Source organism: Telmatherina bonti (genome assembly GCF_933228915.1).
Source record: "Telmatherina bonti genome assembly, chromosome: 2".
Taxonomy (NCBI): Eukaryota; Metazoa; Chordata; class Actinopteri; order Atheriniformes; family Telmatherinidae; genus Telmatherina; species Telmatherina bonti.
The window spans coordinates 31,715,740-31,737,488 of NC_136620.1; the positions used below are offsets into that span (position 1 = coordinate 31,715,740).

The 21,749-nt window shown below is 39.3% G+C and overlaps 2 protein-coding genes across 2 annotated transcripts in view; one reads left to right on the plus strand and one right to left on the minus strand.

The window, feature by feature from the left end:
• Window positions 1-4,262, plus strand: part of ptprq (protein tyrosine phosphatase receptor type Q) — a gene marked incomplete at its 5' end in the record, with an annotated part of 41,171 nt that extends 36,909 nt beyond the window's left edge. Inside the window, 4 exons of the mRNA XM_079257788.1 lie at window positions 318-463; window positions 656-791; window positions 4,004-4,127; window positions 4,210-4,262. Of these exons, the coding sequence (XP_079113914.1) occupies window positions 318-463; window positions 656-791; window positions 4,004-4,127; window positions 4,210-4,247 (444 nt within the window). The 3' untranslated portion in view covers window positions 4,248-4,262. The remainder of the gene's footprint in view (window positions 1-317; window positions 464-655; window positions 792-4,003; window positions 4,128-4,209) is intronic.
• Window positions 4,263-9,164: 4,902 nt separating this feature from the next.
• The window catches only part of iqsec3b (IQ motif and Sec7 domain ArfGEF 3b), a gene marked incomplete at both ends in the record, with an annotated part of 33,456 nt that continues 20,871 nt past the window's right edge, over window positions 9,165-21,749 (minus strand). Inside the window, 8 exons of the mRNA XM_079248615.1 lie at window positions 9,165-9,584; window positions 10,627-10,673; window positions 10,792-10,884; window positions 10,984-11,142; window positions 12,647-12,746; window positions 12,856-12,987; window positions 13,141-13,280; window positions 16,831-16,997. Of these exons, the coding sequence (XP_079104741.1) occupies window positions 9,165-9,584; window positions 10,627-10,673; window positions 10,792-10,884; window positions 10,984-11,142; window positions 12,647-12,746; window positions 12,856-12,987; window positions 13,141-13,280; window positions 16,831-16,997 (1,258 nt within the window). The remainder of the gene's footprint in view (window positions 9,585-10,626; window positions 10,674-10,791; window positions 10,885-10,983; window positions 11,143-12,646; window positions 12,747-12,855; window positions 12,988-13,140; window positions 13,281-16,830; window positions 16,998-21,749) is intronic.

Sequence of the window (21,749 nt, forward strand, 5' to 3'; positions counted from 1 at the left end):
CAATGCATTTCGAGAACTGATTAAGTTGCAGTCAGTTTTAGCTGATTAATGAACCATATTCAGCATCAGCTGAAGGACACAGAAGGTGATATGAGCAGCTTAAACGATGTTTCAGACTTACAGTTAAGACAGATGATTGAATTGCTCACACAGAAGATAAAATACAAGGAAATAAGTCTTCAAGTTGTTGTAAAATACAGTCACAAATGTTCACAATAAGAAAAAAAATCTGTATCATCAGACTTGTCTTTTGGTCTTTTGTGCTATGAGTATAGATATAAGTACCTGTCTTGTGTATTGTATGAATCCTTCTGCAGCACGGTCACTACATTTTGGTAAGACATTTCAACTATACATCATGGCCTGAACACGGCGTTCCTGAGTCCTGCAGCACCCTCATAAAGTTTGTCAAAGCTGTTCGAGCACATCGGCATGACAACACCACCATAGCGGTCCACTGCAGGTATGGGATTACCTCAGTGATGGAATAATAACACAAACATTCATTTAGAGTACTAGCAGTTTAAAATGTAACACCACTGACTATGTTATTTGTTTTTATTCTATTCTTTTGGTAGATCAAGTATCCATTTTTTTCACAAAGGATCATGCAGCTGATCACATGTTAAATGCTTCTCACTTACTGTTTCCATAGTGCCGGTGTGGGAAGAACAGGTGTGTTTATTGCTCTGGATCACCTGATTCAGCACGTCAGAGACCACGACTTTGTGGATATCTATGGGCTGGTGGCTGAACTGCGCAGTGAGAGGATGTGCATGGTACAGAATCTGGTGAGCTCCAATGAAACAGAGCTTATTATTTTATTTTAATTTCATAACTAAAATAAAGATTGATTTAAAGATAAAAACGAAATGTTATCTTTAGGAAGAGCCCAGTGAAATTAAATTTGTAATTATACATGACCCCGGTTCTCTGAGTAGCATGAGTGAGTGTCTCACCAGACCACACTCCTTGCTGCAGAAGCGAGGAAGAGGTGAGTTTCTTTTTGAATGATGGCCGGCGCCATGTCAGCCCTATGTATGGAATCAGGGCTCCTCCAGAAAATGGATGTCACCAGTACCAGCCACTCAGGGCTGACGTTATGACATTTGAGCTTCAGACGAGGTCATGCTGGAGGCATTCCCCATAGTGAGACACAACACGAATGCAATGAAAGAGAACTATGTCTGAGTCTCTATTCACTTAAATACTGACAACAAAAAATGAAGAATCAGCAGTAAGCACTTAATCCATTCTTCAGATCATGAGATTTTTTTATCATTTTTAATAAATGTTGATATTTATCTTCATAATATGTAATTATGAGAGTGTCTTAATTTATTCATGAGTAAATATGAGAATGTAAATTAGGTACTATTTCACAATCAGATCAAATAAAGAATAACAATAGATGTGTCATTTAGATAAATCCGTGTTTAAACATGCCCGTCTGCCTTTGTAGGTACACAGCTAGCTTAGCAGTCCAGTGCCTCTTTTTTGCAGCATAAACATATTAGTGACAGTTTCAAAATCATAGATACAGCCAGCATGTTAAAAGTAAATTATAAAAAAATCCAGAGTCAGTCCTTTGAACTTGCAAGGTGCAGCTAATCATCAGAGGCCTTATCCAATATTAGCACACTTTTAGCTGTGTCCTAACTTAGTCAAAGAGTCATATTATACATGCACACTTAGCAGAGTTTTTTTTATTCCACCACAGTTTGACAGTTTCTGCTTCTGTTTTGCTGCTCTCTTTAATCTTGGTGTCATAAGTGTGCGTCTCATGCTGCGCTCTCTGTGTGCCGCTACTCCAAGCTGTGTGTCTGTTCTGCTACACTCTGTTCAGTGTGTCTTTTTCTCCTTGACGTGGAGAGAAAGACGCATGAGGGGGAAGATAGGTTCCAACTTGAAATGTAATAAAAGCTTCTCAATAAGCGTTAATCTGCAGAAGTAGAATTTTCTGTATTCCTGGAACTCAGCATGTACAAACTTAGCAAAGTGCTTTCCTTTCCTGCTTTAATAAACATTCTCTGTGCCAATTAGCCATATGTTTTTATTTGTATTTCGTAAAATGTAATTATACCTGTGCTACTATTCAGTTTAATATACAAATATTGGCCAAGTTTTGTACTTTTCTTTTTGAAAAACAGAATGAGGTGATTTTTCATATCAGTACTGAGAGTAAAGTCTTCGCTATAAATCAGCTGCTTCAGGGAAGCTCTTTTCCTCTGCAGGTACACAGTGAGGCAGGGTTAATTTGCATATTTATAAATCCCACACACCAAATAAAATAAAGATATAACTAAGCCATTCAAAGAGATGAGCTTAATCACTATATGTGTTTTAATGAACAGAGATTAATTGGGTGGTTTAATTTAAAGAAGTACTGAAGATGGACTGAAGTTGAGGTTGAAGCCCAATAAGTTTTATATATTCTATGTAAAACTATTTTCTGCACTTATCTGTGCACAGCTGCTGAGTAATTCTTTGAGAGTCGTCAGTCAGAGTGCAAGATAGAAAATCCGACTATACGTTGGGATCTTATTTGAATGCACGGTAAAGCGGATGCAGACCTTGTTGTAGCTCTTGCTCTTGTTGACTTTCCAGCCTGAGTTTTTTCTGTTTTGATTTGTTTTCCCATTTTCTTTTTGTTATTTATTAAATATTTAAAAATCGATGAAAGATCCAAATACAAAGAATCATTAGATGAACACATGGATGGGTATGTGTCGTTCTTCTCATGTTATGCCCTGCTGTGATCCTCATCATAAAATATTTGAAAAATTTTCATATTTACAAGTGGAACAATCTGGCAGTAGATTAAAGGCAAATGCTAAACAGGATTCCCCCTTTTTTCACTGCATGAACCCATCCTAAATTTAGCTCAGTGATTACTTCTGAATTGTTGGTGCGTTTCACAGTGCTTGCTGGAACCCTCTGCCTGCATGTGCTTCCTCTCAGTATCATTAATTTATTTCATTTCTAGATATTCTGCTGATTTCATGGTGTTCAAATTTAGACAGAATGATTTTAGCCCCCACTGTCTGGAGCTACATGAGCTACTTGCAATCTGTTGAGATGTCATTCATTTAGACAGTGATGTTCAATATGCAAATGATGAAGTTATTGTAAATGTCTATCAGATTTTTTCAGTTTTCTGGCGTTGCTTCTATTGCTTTGATAGAAAAACTTCCTTTTCACTAGTTCTCAACTTTGTATTTACTTGCATAGAAATCAAAACTGTGAAATCTGCACCAATGTCTAAATTTCCAGGTCAATTAAAAAGTTAATCTATTCAAGACGTTACAAGTTACATCAAGAAGTGTTATAAATATACAGCTTTTTTCTTTTTTTTAAAGAGTAGCTTTATTAAAACTTATAATATAACCAGTCAGATTCCATGTCCAGATAACTGATGGGTGAAGATGGGATCTTGTTAAAGTGACATTTATTGAGGGGAAGCTGGTGGGAAGTCAATTTAGATGTTCACGTTTGGTGCTGTGTAAGAGAACAGTTTCTCCAGCACAAGTTGCTGAAATTCAACTGACTGTTGAAAATACGATCTCTTATCACAGAGTGTTCACAAAAATGGCACAAAAAAAGAAAATTTTAATAAAAATGGCTGCCTGAGCCAAGGAAGCACACCAGCATGGTTTTTGGGTCCCATCACTGACACCAGAGGTGTCACTGTAATTGTGGCTGTTTCAGCACTATGTGAACTATTTGTTGTGCTTCATGATTCAGGCCTACTTTCTCAAATATTATCATTGCATAAATGAGATTTCCAAAACAGCGGTGACAGATTTGTGTCCTGGATAACAAATTAAGTAGCATTATCAGATTACTCAAACACAATTCATAGTTAATGTTCTTTTTCTACTGCTTTATCAAGAGAATATTGTTTCACATCTGCTCAAGCTAAAATAATTACAAAATAACAGATGGTCTGAATCATAAAATGTACAATATCTGAGTGTGTGTGTTTGTGTGTGTGTGCTGTCAGGCCCAGTACATCTTCCTACATCAAAGTACACTGGAACTTCTCAACAACAAAGGCAACAGCCAATCCATCTGGTTTGTTAGCTATTCTGCTCTCGAGAAGATGGACTCCCTGGATGCCATGGAAGGTAAACAACGAACGTACAGGCTTGAATAAAGCGAATTTCCCACATCACTGTGCTCAAACTAAATATCTTTATTGGTATTCAGGAGATGTTGAACTGGAATGGGAGGAAACCACCATGTAAAAGAGTGACAAAGGGACTCCTGTGAGTATTTTTTCCGTGGTCAATAGCACATGACTTGGACACAGACCTCCGACAAGCAAAGTTAAGGCTAAAAGAAGAAGGAACAGGAAGTGAAGACATTGTTACTGCACTTTCTTAACCCATTCTCAGCCCTGTCTTCACTTTAAAAGCTCATCTTATCAACTTGTTTCCAGAGACAGGCAGAGAAACACGAGGGTCCGAAGGGGATTAAAACTCCCAGCAATGACAGGGACAAAAGAAAGAGGAAGAGCTAATTGTGAGACCTCTGTCTCATCTGTAAGCCTACAGGTACTTCGCACAAACTGATCATCACTGTGTACAGTGTCACTTCAGTATGATGATGTCTGTTTTTGTAAGATAATTTATTTAGCCAAAATGGTATTGTTTTTTTTTCACCATCTTTGTAACTCTCTGTTTTAATGTATTATTTATCCTTTCTTAAGAGTGATTTGAAAATAAAAGTAATAATTTCCTTTTTACTCTTGCAGTGATACTTGACAGTAAAACATTTCCCATCAGAACGACTTTCATCTCATATGTAGACACTTTCACTTTTAGTAGTAAATACAAATCATGCCAAGTGTTGTTATTTTTGACGTCAATATTTTGCTTTGTGTGGAGTTAAAGATAACAAAGCCATTTTTTTTTTTGCATTGTTTATATACTGCATGATCTGCGAGTTAACATGGGTGTGATTCCCTCCATCAGAAGACTACTCCTGTAATGTTTCATTTATAGTCAAGCCTTTTTTCATTTAGTTAGCAACACAAGCATAAAACACATGTCCATACCTGCTTATAGTGATGAGTTTGAAAAAAAATGAAGTTAAATACGAAAATACCCCCAGTTCAGGGGTTGGACACTTCTTTAGAGCCTCCAACGACTTATTTTTATTCTAGGCTTTTTTCCTCACACTTGTCAATGACAACATGAAATATAAGTTTCCGCTAGTGTTTCACTACATTTTCCATAGATTTTCAGATTAAAGTCTAACAATTGGGCCAATCTCTTTCTGCAGTTGCTTTTCACACATCACAGCAGGAGGCTTTATGGTTTAAGATGCTTTCTTCCAGTAAGAAATGCAACAAGGGGAACTGCTGTCTAGATCCCAGAGGAGGCAGCACGTGATGCAGAAATCAGGCTGTAGAAACTGCTGTTTTCTTTACAACACATTCAGCATCGCAGATGAGGCTTCTGACTGTGTTGATACAAGTACTGCAGGTCTCTCTACATAGCCACAACAATGGGGAATGTGAAGAACTCATACAGGTCAGCAAAAAGCACACTCACCAGTATACATACTTATACATAACAACAAATACTCCTGAGTATTTGCAGGTATATCCATACATTATCCCACCTGCTCTGATAATTTTGACAAATCCGCCCAAACAATTGCAGCACAGTTGCCCTCAAAGATGCAACAGGTAAAATGAAAGATTTCAGACTGAAGATAAAGTGTGAAAATGTGTGATTTTTAACATTAATATAAGTCAAAAGTCAAATCATTTCTAACTTGGAAATCAGGTCATCAATTAGGTATTTAAGATGTACTATCTGTAACTGCATTGTGGTTAATGGTCGATTAGAGTAAAAAATACATTTTCAATTTTTTTTCTGAAATAGTTCTCCTTTACATTGTAGGGAATTGTTATAAGGTTATTAATTATTTCTGTGATAAAATCTTGAGACATGGAAAAAAATTAAACCTGGTACAAGAATTTTTGGGCACAAAAAAGGTTACAAGGAAGTACAGAAACTACATCTGTTCATAAAATATGTTAACATAAATACTATATATTAGTAAGTCTGTTCAAATGTAGTTTCAGGTTAATATGATACAGCATAATATAAAACAATAAGTCTTACCCAGCTGAAATATTATTAGTGAATATTGTAAATATTGAGACAGCATTATATTCTTTCATCTAATAAAAGTCCAGTGTATCTCTTATCAAGAGTTCCTTTCCTTGATATTTACTCATAACTTGACAATAGCTGCTATTTACAGTATGAACCCACTGTCTTTTAATTAAGAAACCTTTGTAACCTCAAAGGACTATTGAACTGCATGCTCCCAAACTGGCCTCTCACAAGAGAAAGCACTGGAAATACTGGTACCATTCTCAACCCTCCACATCCTTTTAAGATGAAGTTGAGCCAGGTTCATTAAGTACTGCATCATGATGTTTCCCTCATTCACATACATACATTTCCCACATACATACATTCGGACACGCATGCAGGTTTACCAAAATATCCAAATGCCACTCAGTGTTGAGCTGAGTGTGATCTGACTGTGCTCTTTAATGAATTACTTCGGATCCCATGAAAGCTGAAATGATGCATGAACACCGCTGCAGACCGATTTCCGATAAATTCCTTCATTCCACCATCTTCCCTGCACACCTGGTGCAAATTCATTTATTAGAGCAGCCAAGATGCAGAAGCTCCTCTATTGATGCTGACCCGCACATAGAAACAATCGAAGGCCGAGAGTAAAAACTACTTTATTCTTTCATTCTCTTCAAACAGAAAAATTAGAAATTCCATTAGTAAACATGTTGATCTTTAAGAAATTTCCTTGCTAGAAATATCGTGAGGGTGCAAAGATTAAATGACGGTGCTCCACGGAGAGGATGCAGATTGGTGTGTCTCCATGACAACCACGGGGAAGACAGTGTTGGGGGAAAGGGCAGGAAAGAAGGAGGAAGTAGGAAGGGAGGAGAAAATGACATCAATCAACCCAACATGCCCTAACAGATAATGACACAAACATAGGATTAAGCTCCTTTATCGTTTCCTGCAAATGAAAAAAAAAACAAAACAACAAAGCCAAATGAACCTAAAACAAACAAATAAAAAAATATTTTAAAAAATCATGCGAAATAGTACAAGTCAGAGTTCATAATTACCAAAGAAAGGGTTGCTGACTTGACAAATCAAGCAGTAAATTTAAGCTAAATTTGTTGTTGCTTGGCAGCTGTGTGCATGTTGTGCATGTTAATATGTGTGACTGCGTTCTGTGAAAGTGTGCATTTACGTGCCAGACTTTGACTGAAGGTATTCGCCAATACAGCATAGCCCTTTACACACCATAACAGGTGACACAGTCATCTTGTAATAATACTGTAATAACGGCACGGCAATTGGCACGGCAATTTTATTGATGAATGTAGATCAATAATAACATAAGTGTTTGTTACCATGGCAACTATAGGGAACTCTATAAAAGCTGCCTATTTCCCGTCTCTTGAATGATTAGCATTTAGGACCCCTTCCCCCCTTGATATTAAATATGAATAATATCTATAATAACTATAATGTCCTTTTTTCTTTTAAACTAGATTTTCTCTGTACAAATACATACGTAGATACACACACTGGGCAAATCAATCACTTATTTTTTTTTTTTTTTTAGAATAAATCTATATTATCTATTTACAATATATCCAATATTTTCTGTGGTGCAAAAGACTTGCTCTGTATATCTTTGCTGGATAATTTGTGATGTGCTGTACATATCAGCTCAAGCCTGAAACCAACAACACCAAATCCATCTTTTTTTTCTTTTTTTTTTAGGGATACGTTCGTTTTCTCCCCTCAATATTCAGTGCAGAAATGCATCAGCGCTTCTACGATATTTAAACTTCTGAAAGAAAAAGTTTTGCAGTCATGTCTTTTCTGGTAAGGTTTCTGTCCTGTGAAGAGTAACTTGAATTTTAAACTACAGCTTTAAAAAAGAAAAACAAAAAAGTATTTGTTTTTGCAGATAGTATACAGGTTTACTTTGAATCCAATTATAACATCAATATTCACACTGTAACTTATTAACAGTGAATATACAGGAGAGGAAAGACTTTACCCTATATTCCTGTATTAGCTTTGTGTTGAATTAGTTATCAGCTGGATTCCCTGTTTTCCGTGAGTAAGCAGAGTGAATGCATTGTACACAGGCATTCTGCTCTCGGTACAGCTCAGATCTGCAGATGCAGTGTTACATGTAGCAGCGAAGCAGCGTCTTTCCTGAGCTCCGTCAGAGCAAAGCTCTACTGAATCAAAGCAGTGACACACTATTTGTGCTAAAACAAAAATATCAAAACACAAAATGAAGCACAGAAACATGATTGTCATTGGGATATTTTTGTTTTTAACTTAGTGTGTAGAAACACCCTCGTTTACCATACTAAACTGTACATGACATGATAGCAGTGGTAGACATTTTATCTTCTTCACCCGTTTCTTTACTCAAGATTATCTGTTCTCCTCGGAACAAACAAAGAGAGACGCTGGTATCCTTGTTCCTTCACACGATGCAGAGAGGAGACAATGTTGGGAAGTTTGATTAGCTGTGCTGAAATGTTGCCTTACTAGATGTGGAAAGCTAAAATAAAAACCAACACCCATGAAAGGTGCAAACATCAATGTCCTAAAATAAAACAATGTAGAATTTTGTCTTTTTTCTTTTAAAGCAATGTATCCTGTTGGAACCGCTTTTCTGTCACCACCTCTTGGTTTCCCAGTCAAAGCTCACAGAAACGTTTGTTGGGCAGGTGACATTTGCAAACATAAAGTCACCATATTCCTTAAATCTGTGAAATGCAGAGAGGCAACATCAGTTACCAGGTGACATGTTGAACACAAAAGAAGAAATGTCTTTCAGAGATGCCATCAAAGCAGGTTCATGTTCAAAAAGAAAACAGCTCAGTCAAAACTATGAATAGATTCTTGGTCTCCTTTTCTTTTGGCTCGTATTGTATGTTCTTAACATTCCTGCTCTGCTTTCATCAAATCATTCAAAGTGAGTAAGTTGACTTGTGCTCCAGCATGTGTGTGCTGCTGTTTGCAAGTGTGAGGGTCAAGTTTGCCCCAGGGGTTGGTACAATACACAGCGACTCAAACGATACTGCGAGAGCCGCTAGAGTTGCGTCTGCGGGTCAGAGGCATGGTGTGATGAAGGGGCGTGGGAGAGTCAGGTGGACAGAACTGGTGGGGGTGGTTGTAAGGAGGAGGTGGAGGTGGCAGTGGTGGTTGTGGTCCATCCCCCTCTCTGACTCGCACTGGTGTTGACATGGCTGATTGGATGAGCTGATGGGCAGCAGGGCCTTGGCTGAGGAATGCCTCCATTCTCCCTCGCCCGCTCTGGTCCACAACAATCACTTTGACGATCTGCTGGCATTGGATAAGTGTTTCTGGGCGGAGCTCTCCGGCCTGGACGGGGCTGAGAAGGGCGGGCGGCGCAGCCAGGGCCAGAGGCATGGACTCAATGCTGGGCTGGCTCAGCTGATAGGTCTGTAGCCTGTTGTGAATTGACACCTAGTTTAGGAACAGTCAGAGAATGCATGAGGAGTTACCAGCCTGAACGCAGCCTCTACGCAGCCCTCTGGTGAGTTACGCACATGGGCATGCAGGCATGCAAGTGTTAGCATGCAGAGCGAGCGCATGCAAATTTCACTCTCTCTTACTTTCCTCTTATCTCTTTACTGAAAAATAAATTAAATGTAACCCCGAACATACATACACACACCAGCCCAGGAGGAGAGAAGGGTTGTGGGGTAAGAGGGGCTTTTAGGCAGAAATGTTTGCAAAAACACCAGTTTTCGTGTGTGTGTGTGTGTGTGTGTGTGTGTGTGTGTGTGTGTGTGTGTGTGTGTGTGCGTGCGTGCGTGCGTGCGTGCGTGCGTGCGTGCGTGCGTGCGTGCGTGCGTGCGTGCGTGCGTGCGTGTGTGTGTGTGAGAGAGAGTGTGATAATGTACAATGAGTGGCAATATGATGGGCTAAAAGCTAAAGGAGTGTCAGGAGAGGAGAGAGGTGACACCGAGGGCTTAGTGTCTCCCTATCACAAAGATTTGCAACTCTAAGGGACTCAGTGAAAGGCAGGGGAAAGAGAGGAAAATGGGCATAACGAGTAAAACTGGGAGAAAACTGGAAAGGATAAAACAGACTGCTTATTCAGAGGAAGGGCTGGCATTACAGACAAACACCCAACCCAGATGCACACATCCAACAAACATAAATGTCATCTAACTTTGTAGATAGTCTTCTTGGGAGCCACCCAGTCTCATGTAGGCTTGTAAGAGTGGCAAGCAGCAGCTAATGACAGAAGGAAGGTTGTGTAGTCAGCGGCTTCTGGTCTACTCATGAAGCACAGAAGGACGCTAAATGCAGCGCCACCACAGCAGGCTCCTCTCAGCCGCCTTTGTATCCTTGCCAGCATACGAGAAAGTGCTCTTTTTAAGCAAAGCTAAATGCACTGGTCTCTGTCTAACCTCACTTACACTCACCCTCACACAAAACCACACCCACAGAGCTGTAGATGCATACTTACCTGTGTGAGATGAGTGGGTTAGGCACTCACCTCTACTGTGTTGTTGTTGCCAGTTTTATCATATGCATCCTGTTGGCCTGCGGGGAGAAATGTGTTGTTCAACAGACAAATACGTACATGTACGTGGGCTGCCATAAAAAAGTCTGACATTTAGTTAGTGTATGCTGTATTGTGCTATACAAGCAAAACCAGTACCCGAGGGAGAGCCATGTCCTGTGTGTGTGTCCATTTGACCACCGTTAGTGTGTAAGCCGTGTGGCAGGATGCCTTGTTGCCTCTCCAGTTCCCCTACAACGTCAGAAAAAGAAATTGCAATCAGCCACATACAGTGCAGCAAGTGTTTGATTGCATTTGCAGATGTTGAGGACAGTGTGCCTCTTTCCTTACACTGGATGTGTATCTGCTCCATCTCGTTAACCTCTGCTATAGCCTCTCTGAGCTCCTCTGCAAACTTCCGGAGCTCCTCTCCGCTAGGAGAGCAGAAACTCACCAGCTGCTTCTTTTCTGAAGTAAATGGGCTCATCATGGTAACACCATGGGCATAATCTAAGAAACCCAAAGAAGAAGGAGGTCATTTTACATGTTTACATGCTGTAGATATTTTACTTGATAAAAGACAGAGACTCATACGTAACTGGAATAATAGCTAAATCTACTCCGACATGGCATGGGGCTTGTTTTAATGCCAGCTACTGTTTCAAAATCCTAGAAATCAACATGGCTTTTTTTTTTTTCTAAAATTCACTCTTGTGCACCAAATGTAATGTGAGCAGGCAACTGTTCAGGTTTAAGTATATATTTCATGTATTTATCCAAAACAATTACATGAAATTGATTTGAACTTTCATTCTCTTTTAGTTAAAATTTTAGTCAGAAACATACCTGTGCTGTTTGAAACCCCATTTGTTGATGCATTACTGTCGTTTTAGATCTTGTACCTGGGTATTTGTGCATACGTCATCTCTCTGTGAGTAATGGTTTATCCATCTGTCAGTTCTGTCAGTGCTAACTTTTCCAATCACCTGATTAATAGTATATAAAGTGATAAACTATTCTATGTATGTTATATACCATTATATGAACAGAGGCTTGTACTTGGAGCTCATAAATATGTGGGTCTAAAGCCAAATATAAATTGTCAATTTATTTGTGTATTTTCCTAGTGACATAATAAAACTCAAGTTTTCAGTGTGTTGACCAAAAAAAACATTGGTTCAGAGGCTTAAATATTGTCTACTAATCCCCTGAATACAAATGATATACCTGACTGGAGCGAACATTTTCTAATTTCATTCCTTGTTCCATGTATAGCTTCCCCAGTTCTGTCACTTTCTATCCCTTTACCAAACATTTTCATAAATTTTGCCCAAATCCATTCCCTCCCTTTGGTCCCACCTTTGTTTAGCAGGTGCCTCTTCTCTTTCAGGGATCAACAGTTTCAACCACAACAGCCTCTATAAAGCATGTTTGTCTCAGCTTCTAGCCCTCGGGCATTTGCCTTATTGTTGTGTCATTTATGTTTTGGGCTGTTGCTTTTCATCCACTTGGCTGACAGTAATCCTGCATTTTCACCATTTCCTTTCATCATGCCTCTGAACCACCACTGCCTGCTGATCAGATCATAAACTCCTTCCGCACTCTGATGACTGAGAGAGGAAGTTTCCTGTAGGGTGTTGATAAAGAGAGGACGGGGATTTTCTTTTTCTATTACTGTCTTATTGCACCAGGTTCATGTATGTTGAAGATTTATACAACTTCTGCGACTAGAAAGCTCTGATTTTAGTTGCACTATATTGTTATTTTACCATGGACTAAATTCATAAACTAATCCTTTATGTGAAAAGCAAACTGGAAAATATTTCTAGTAGCTTGTCAATAGTGCGTTACATTTTAGGCTTCACTGATGACTGATGATCCTTTAGGTATTGAGCGTAGATATGGATTTGACAGACAAAAGTGATGTGGACAGCTCTGGCATCTCAGCAATTTTTCAGCGCAAGGCGGAAACTGTGATGAGAATAAATTGCTGCAAAGTAAAGTAGCAGCTTACACTCATTGCTGAACAGGTGAAACTGCATTCCCAGGAGACCCATTGCTTTACAGAAGGTGTATGAGGCTGAGCTTTTCTTCTTGGGACACAGCTTCAGAATCTAGAGAGGCAAAAACACAAACATGGCTCTCTGCTTTTAACCATATGCTGTCTATCCTAGCATGCAATTTATTGTTCACACACATATGTATTTAGAGATTAACACCTACCAACAGCAAGTCATTGAAGAGGAAAACCTCTCTTTGGATCTGGGATAGTTTCTGTTTATGAGGTTTGTTTGCATCAGGCACCTCGAACAGACGACAGCAGCACACCAGACGTCTGTGGGGCACAGCAAGAATCTGCAATAAAGGGGTTAAAAAGATGGAGAGGACAGCAAGTTAGAGCAAAGGGGAGAGAATGCATGGCACAAGAAAAAAAAAGTGTGTATGGTAGAGATCCTGAAATAAGGAACAAGAAGTGAGAAATCTTGAACATCAGTGTGGATTACTTACTGTTTTGAGACCCAGGATAGACTGTTCCACACGACTCACGTAGGTGACATGGTCTTCATTTGAGCGCAGCTCTCTTTGCTGAATCCTTTCATAAATGCCTGCAACCATCTCCCTTGGGATGTCTGCTCCATCGTCCACACCTGAGGAGAAAGCAAGGGGTCAAGTAATGCCACCATATTCACCCACTGACACAGGTCCTCAATTCCTCTGAGCACCAAGACATCTAGACACGGAGATTCAGACGCAGCATCAAATTTAAAGTAACGAATACCGATTAGTTGCTAAAAAGCATTTTGCATTAACTTAGAATAAATAAATAAATGTCTTTAAATGTTATTTGACACTTGGTATGCGTCTGTCTTTTGATTGGCTATGGAAACATCTTTTTACAGCTGTCAGGATCTCAGTGTTCAGTGTTACATTTAGCAGTGTGGTGTTTAAAAAAGTCAATATCACTGCAGCAGTTGCTTCACCGCAGAGGTGGAAGAAGTCATATCTTCAACTAAAGTAAAGGTAGAAATATCACATAGCAAAAAGTCATATTGCTGAATTATAATAATGCATTTCCATATTTATCACTTTAACGTTGAAGACATTAATCTCATATTCATCTGAAAGCAATGCATATAAATACTCAAGAAGTGGTAACTAAGTAAAGTACTTGTTGTATTTATTGTTTTTTACTATCACAGTATTAAAGATGATCTGGAGTAGAATGAAACTCTGTTTCTTTTAACAGGCCCTGGTTTCTGTGTATTGTGCACGCAATGGCATGTCTCTGAGGAAAATAAATACATGTAATTCAGTCAGGACCACTTTTGTCAAAATGATGAGTACAATACAAGCAATTATAGTAGCAATTAATGTTTTATATTTGGTGGTATGGTTCTGTTCTGGGACCTCCCACGCACATGCAAACGTAGAATGCCCGAGGCAACGGGAACATCAGGAAAGACCCCAGAGCACAGAATAGAGCAGAATCAATGACAACAGTGACAGTGATTACCAGACACAGTTTGAATAACTAGAGTTAATATGGAAGTTGGCTAAAAAGCAGCTTGAGGATGAATTGGCCAAAGTGGGTAAAAGCAACATAAAGATAAGGTTAGAGATGTTTTCCAGGAGTATTTTTTAATATGTTGCTTCACATCCCCTTCATACTCCGATTGGAGCCAGTTGGAGACTGACAGATACCTGACGTTCACCTTAACAATAAACTGGACTAGTCCCACAATACAGATGTCCTGTACAAGAAGGGCCACAGTTTTGTCCACCTGTTGGGGAGACAGAGGTCCTTTGGTGTGTGCAGAACTCTATGGACTTTTTATGACTCTGTGGTGGCGTCTTCAGTGTTTTATGCAGTGGAGGAGGGGGCATGGTAAGAGACAGGAAAAGACTGAACTGGTCAGAAGGGCTGGTTCTACCCTGGACTGCTCCATGGACTCCATAGAGGAGATGGGTGAGAGGAGGACATTAAGGAAACTTAAATATATCATAGACAACCCCTCTCACACCCTTCATGGGGCTGTGGGGACCCTCAGCAGTTCCTTTAGCAGCAGGCTGGGGCACACACCCTGCAAGACGAAGTGCTACCACAGATTTTTCCTCCCATCGGCCATTGGACTCTTTAACATCACTATCAGTAACTGATGTTAATATTTAGAATAATTTATAATTATCCTCAACATCCATATTGTATATAGGTACTCTCATACATGTGTTCATAGTGTAAATATTCATTTATTTATCTGTTTAGCTATGTTTTATTATTTTATGTTAGTGCTATTATGTTTGTGTTGTTTTTACTCTTTTTGTTTCCTGTCACTTGTTCCTGTTACATGTAAATTTGCCCTAAGGTTAAAAAATAATGTCAATTTATCTTAAATGAATGCTCTAACACTAAATTAAAAGAATGTAATGACCTGTAGAACGGACAGAACGGAAGAAACAACATCTTATCATTTTAGTCTGCGTGTTCTAAATAATCAGATAGTTACAAACTACCATTTGTTGTTCCCCCTCTAACTTCTGAGGAACAAGCATTGCATGTTGCTGTGCTTTGTGAGGTGTGGCTGCATGGGGGGAGTGGAAAGGGGCTTGGTCTTTTTTAATTGTATAGTTTAAAAATGTAGCTTGCTTGAACCATTTTTCCAGGATCTTCTATGGATCAACAGCTGACACGAGTTGAGATAAATGCCTGTATGACAACAGGCTTTGCAGAAGCCTTCCGGCTTCATTTCACCCTAATCAACAACTGGTGGTGGAAATGTGCTGAAGACTTGTAGCTTAAAAACTAATAAAACCCAAAATGAAGAACATAAATTCATGTTTATTTTTACTGAATAGAACTGCATCTTGTGTGTCCATAAGAAACTCCACGGGAAATAAACCCGTGTTTAATAAATGTTAGCACAAGGGTGATATCATAAAGTGGAGATGTTACAAACTGTCTGAGGGGAGATAAGATGAAGGGCACAGAGGTGTTTAATAGAAATAAGCTGCACTGTGTTGTTCAGTTTATTCAAGACCCGAAAAACATTAAATCTTTTTTACCAGTCCATTACTTTATGGCTCAGAAAAAGTTTGAGCTTCAAAATAGTTTGCTTGTTAACTATTTTTAATTTGCTGATTCAAAGACATCTGATAGTGTCACAGGTGTGGTGGAGGTGTGGACCCAAAATGCAGAGACGGGAGCCAGAGATGCAGAAACTAGACGTTTTAATTAAAGATCACTAAACTAAAGGCAAGCAGATATAGGAAGGCTAACAGAGCTAATGAGCCAGCAAACAGAAGTAAAACCGAGGACTTAAATACTGACAGAAACAGAACAGACACAGGTGTTATCAACTCATTGAGTCCAGGTGAAAACTAACGAACGGAAAAGCAAAACAGGAAGCAAGACACAACACTACAAAATAAAAAAGGAGACTACAACACAAGATGAAACCTGCCATGATAGGTAGGGTTCCTGACCATCAGTTTGATATCTGAATTTGAGACTGAATTTTGTTTCACCCTTTCTTTCAAATCAAAGTGAAATTGCTCTTGTTTAGGCTGAAGTTCATGTGTAATGTGTGCATTTGTTGAACCTCTGGACGGAGGTTTCGTTGAGAACTTCAGGGAGGTGATGCTTCCAGAAATCCAAAGTTTCACATTGTTAAATCTAATACTAAGTGAGCCTCAAAAAGCCTGAAATGTGCCGACGCAAAGATCTCTGGAGCAAGAGCTCTGACTCAAGGATATCAGGAATCTCTTCCTGCACTGCTGATGGTTTTTCTGATGGCAGCAGGAAGAGGCAGACAACTGCAACCTCCCTGAGTAATTTTCTTCACTTCAACAGTCTGTCACTCAGAAGACTTATGGTGAGATAGGAGTGAGGCTGATAAGAGGCGGCTTGTAAAACTTTGACTTCCCTGGCCCTCTGCTCTCTTTTTCATTTTCCTCATCATTCTTTCTGGCATTTCAATCCAATGAATCTTTGCATGCTCTTGATGGTTTGAGCTATGCATGAGTGTATATGAAGATGATATTCATATAACAAAATGCACAAACTTTGCACATAAAATTTGTTACAAATGTTGAAATATCTCAGGAACTCGTTACATCATCTCTGTCCACAGGGAGGCTTCACAGTAAAGATCCTGTAATCACCACCTGTCTCAGATCTGGATAGATGGTGCACACACTAACCTCTTAGATTGCGTATGAAATCGTCTAGGCCCATTTTGCGTTGGGGTTTGATGTTGGGGGAGTACATATCAGTGTTGAGTAGGACCACAGCGAAGGCCAGGATGAAGATGGTGTCTGGGTTGTGAAACTGCTGCACCACATCAGGATTACACATGCAGTACCTCTGACTATGGTGGAAACAGGAGAGCAGAGTTATTCATCATGAAATCCTTAGAATTACTACTTATTATAACAGAATACATCCCTTTTTTTTTCTGATGTAACAAATGTGGAAAAAAAAGAGAAAAAACAACAACAAATAGTTGCTTTAATGATAAATTTGTGGTTTTATGCCTAATTTCCCTGCTTTACTGTATACAAGATAAACAGCTTGGTAGCCTACAATAAATCCAGATACAATATGCCATTAGTCAGGGTTTGGAAAGAGCCCTATTTAGTAACTAGAGAAAGGTGTTAATAAAATGCAAAAAATCAGTCAGTGTGAAATCACACTCATGTAGTCAGATCATCAACACACCCACACAGTAGCTAAAAATGAGTTTCACAGCCTTATAACGAATAACATCTTCGTAGAGGAGGTGAGTTGTTTTAACTTTGTGGTCATTTTCTGTTTGCATTTATACATTTTTATGTTTATGTAGTGCATCCTGTTTATAATCGGTGAACATAAAGTGATTATAAGCCACAGCTCTTAACAACCTTGTATCTTCATCTAGGTAGCAGAACTTAATCATTTCCGTGACACGCTTCAGATGCAAGCCACCAAAATCCTTTTAACTGTTTCAAAAAATCAACAATGAGCTGAGGGGGGATCTGGGATTTGGTGACTGTGTTTTGCTGCATTAATAAAATCAGAGGGAACGCTGTAAGGAGAAATCAGCACAACCTGTGTAGTTATTAAAAGAACAAGAATGGATTTTTTTTTTTTTTTTTATTTTATCCCTGCTGATTTTAAAACAGATATCTCACAATACGGATTGATTGTAGTTCCTCCTTAGATATGAAGAATAGTAATTCTTTCACAAATGTGACTGACAGGACAGAGAAGGCATTTGACAGTGCACAACAGCTCAGCCCTAGGTAACGTAATGCTGCTTTGGAGAGAATGATACTGCATTTGGACTTGTTTTGCCCCCTTGCTACCCATAGGCTTCACAAACTAATTTCAACCTCTCCTTCGCCCCCATAGCTCCCTCCTCTACTGTCATTTACACTTACACAGTAGGCCATTATAGTGGTGGGATGCTTTTATCTTTGCAGCCAGGCAGAATGCAGACATGGAGAAGGCTGCTCTGTTCCTAAGAACTCTGTACTTGTCAGACCATGTGCAACCAAGAGGATACATCTGAGACGTGTGCAACCACAAAGCCATTTCTCACACCCTATACGAGATCTAAAGCGTGAACTTATAGGATATCAATCAGCCAGTCTAGCTTGGTAGAAAATGCTTCTGTTTGTGGTAGACCCTTCTTTGGACAAATACCCTTGCAAACAAAACAAACAGACACACATACTTTAACAAACACTGATACACAAATGAGAGTGCTGATTTGCCAACTTGATGTAATTCTGAAGCAAAAACTCTAAATCCAAGACAAGACCTCCTTTATGTGCATAAGTGTTCAGTATGCAAAAGACTTGTGCTGAAACATGTAAGAGCATATGTGAGAGGAAACTCTGAGCACATAAATGAAGCGAGAAGTACAGCATGTGCATGTATTTCTGTTTCATTCACATTTCCTAGCACAGATCTCCATCTTACGTAACCAGTTTATTTAAACTCTAGCTCCCAATCTCTTATCTTCATATCTCCATATGAAAGTTGCATGCCAGCTGGCACAAATACAACTTCATATAAAGCAACTACTCGCAACAAGAGTACAACACGCCTCGAACAGATGACATAACGACTGTTACATAACCGAAGTGGCTTTCGGATGTCTGGCTGTCCTGATAAACACCAAACTCATTTTTTGACCTGAACTTGCAGCTCCAGCTGCAGATGAGAGTGTGGTCTGATGACTTTATAATATGTACCCCGAGGCTAAGAGCGTATGATTGAGTGTGATGTGATTAAGCGAGGCCCCCAGTGGGTATTCTGATTGGCCATCGTATGAAAATGAGAACTATTCTGTCTCCTTTTTTTTCTCTAAACACTTTTTGGAGTTAAAGCATACTTTCATTTATGTTTAGGGTGCTGAAAATATTCCGTTTTTCATTTAGTTTACAAAAGATAAAAAAGTTTTAACCAATTTTGAGTCGATACCTTAAATAAATATCATTCAGAACCAACTTCTCTGTCTCGCAAATCCCAGATTATTTGAATTACAGTCACCATGAACCATTTTGTGTGATGATAAACAGTGATGCCAGCTATTTACAACTTAGTATTTGGTGAATATCACGATATGGCATGTACCAATTAGCATAAGCATGACTAAAGTGCATTGTAATTTTATCTTGCTTTCTGTCAGTCCTTTACATTTGCTTTAGTCTGTCTCTCTGTGCTCATATATACTCTAAATTATTCCTGTTAATTTGGAAAAAAAAAAGCTGCTCACATTCACATTTTTCTTTTTACTGTTATCAAACAGCAAATCAGATGAGAAATTGTGACTGAAATGTGCCCGATTAAGACTATGAGGAAGACTGTGGATAATAGCAAAGTATTTTAACACTTACTCCTGATTTCATAACCATAGCATCATCTGACCGTAACATGGAGCATAGTTACAGCAGTGGGAACAAGGCATAAAAGGAGCCATACTACCATAAGATGCAGAAGCAATTTTCATAAAATAGCACCATGCGTGAAGGCCATGTTGTTACAGTGATGCCCAAACACCAAAAAGGAAGGTAATTGAATTAAATTCTTTCAAAACAGCTCAAAGATACAACAAAAACTTTGCCAAATAATATGAAATAATCCTGATGAGTGGTCACAACGCACAGTTTGGTTATCCATCCATTCATCCATCCATTCCATCCATCCATCCATCCATCCATCCATTCATCCATCCATCCATTCCAAACATCCATCCATCCATCCATCCATCTTATCCGGAGTCAGGTTGCGGGGGCAGCAGCCTAAGCAGGGAAGCCCAGACTTCCCTTTCCGCAGCCACATTTGTCAACTTCCAATGCGTTCCCAGGCCAGCCGAGAGATATAATCCCTCCAGCGTGTCCTGGGTCTTCCCCGGGGTCTCCTCCCAGAGGGACGTGCCTGTAACACCTCCCCAGGGAGGTGTCCACACCAGATGCCCAAGCCACCTCAACTGGTTCCTCTTGATGCAGGGGAGCAGCGGCTCTACTCTGAGCCCCTCCTGGAGGACCAAGCGTCTTACTCTACCAGCCATCTTGCGGAGGAAACTTATTTCAGCCGCCTGTATACGAGATCTAGCTCTTTCAGTCACAACACACTGCTTATGACCATAGGTGAGGTTAGGAACATAGATCAACTGGTAAATTGAGAGCTTCGCCTTCTGGCTCAGCTCCTTCTTCACAACGACAGACCGGAGCAGAGTCACCGCACCGATCCGTCTGTCGATCTCATGCTCCATCCCTCCCTCACTCATGAACAAGACCCCGAGATATTTAAACTCCTTCACTTGAGGCAGGACCTCACTCCCAACCTGGAGAGGGCAATCCACCCTATTCCGGCTGAGGACCATGGTGTCAGATTTGGAGGTGCTGATTCTCATCCCAGGCAATAACAGTGAGACCTAGTTTGGTTAGAAGAAATTAAATAAACTAATGCATTTGGATCAAAGGGGTTTGAGCATGTTTGCCACGAATATGCCCACAATTACCACAATGACTGCAGATGCACATTGTGAAATGAGGAGGTGGCATGTGCTGATTAAGGACTGCACCAGTGCCCAAGCCTGTGGAGAAGTTGACATCTATAGACAGTTTTATAAATCCATGCTTGTACATCAAAGTATTGAGGAAAAACATGACTGCATGTTGCAAAAAAGCAAAACATGTTTATTAACATGGTGATGATCCCATGCTGCAGCAATCATGAGGGAGTACTGAAGGAAAGAAGTGGCAATTTCCATGTATCTAGCTTGTATCTAACTGAACACCTTTATATCATTTAATTTAAAAGATTAAAGTTGTAATGCAACAAACAAGTGCAGCTTCAGGAAATGATTTGTGATGAGTGGTAGAAATCTCTCCATAGTCTTGTATTATCATCTAACCCCCAAGGTCTAAGTCTGTCATCTCAGATAAAAAAAATAAAACAAGCAGAATATATTCTATCAAATGTAGGATGTGAGCATCTTTGGCTGCATGGAAAAACAGTTTTATTTTGTACTGGATTTCTTTTATGCTGTCTGAATGGTTAATAAAATATCACAGCAACTATTTGCCACAGAATAACTTGCTGATCCTGTAATGTTTACATATAGCTAATATCAGTCAAATCTTTGTTTTTTGCGAGATTTCTTTAGATTTCAGTTGGCACAGAACAGCATGACTGTGGATACAGTTGCAGGAGTTTGTTAGAACCCCTAAGAGCAAAAAAGCATGTTGTACTTCAGAGCCCAAAGGACACTAGAAGACAAACCCACATCACAGCCTGTTTTCAAAAATTCATTTCTGAAACACTAACATAATGCCATGAGGAAAAATGACTATATGCTTCTATGTTTTTTCTTTCTTTCAAGTTACTGCCCCCTTGAATTTCCCCTCGGGGATAACGTATCTTTGATTGATTGATTGATTCATGTGAATCAACTCTGTTATTGTGCTGCGGAATCTTGTACTTTTGAATGATCATGAAATTAAAATTCACTGAAATAAAGCTTTTTTAATTATATCCACTTATTTTGTAAAAATTCTTAAGGCCACTCTATCAAACCCACCCCCTCATTAGATAAACAGCTGTAAACAGTCTGTCATAGTCAAGGTTG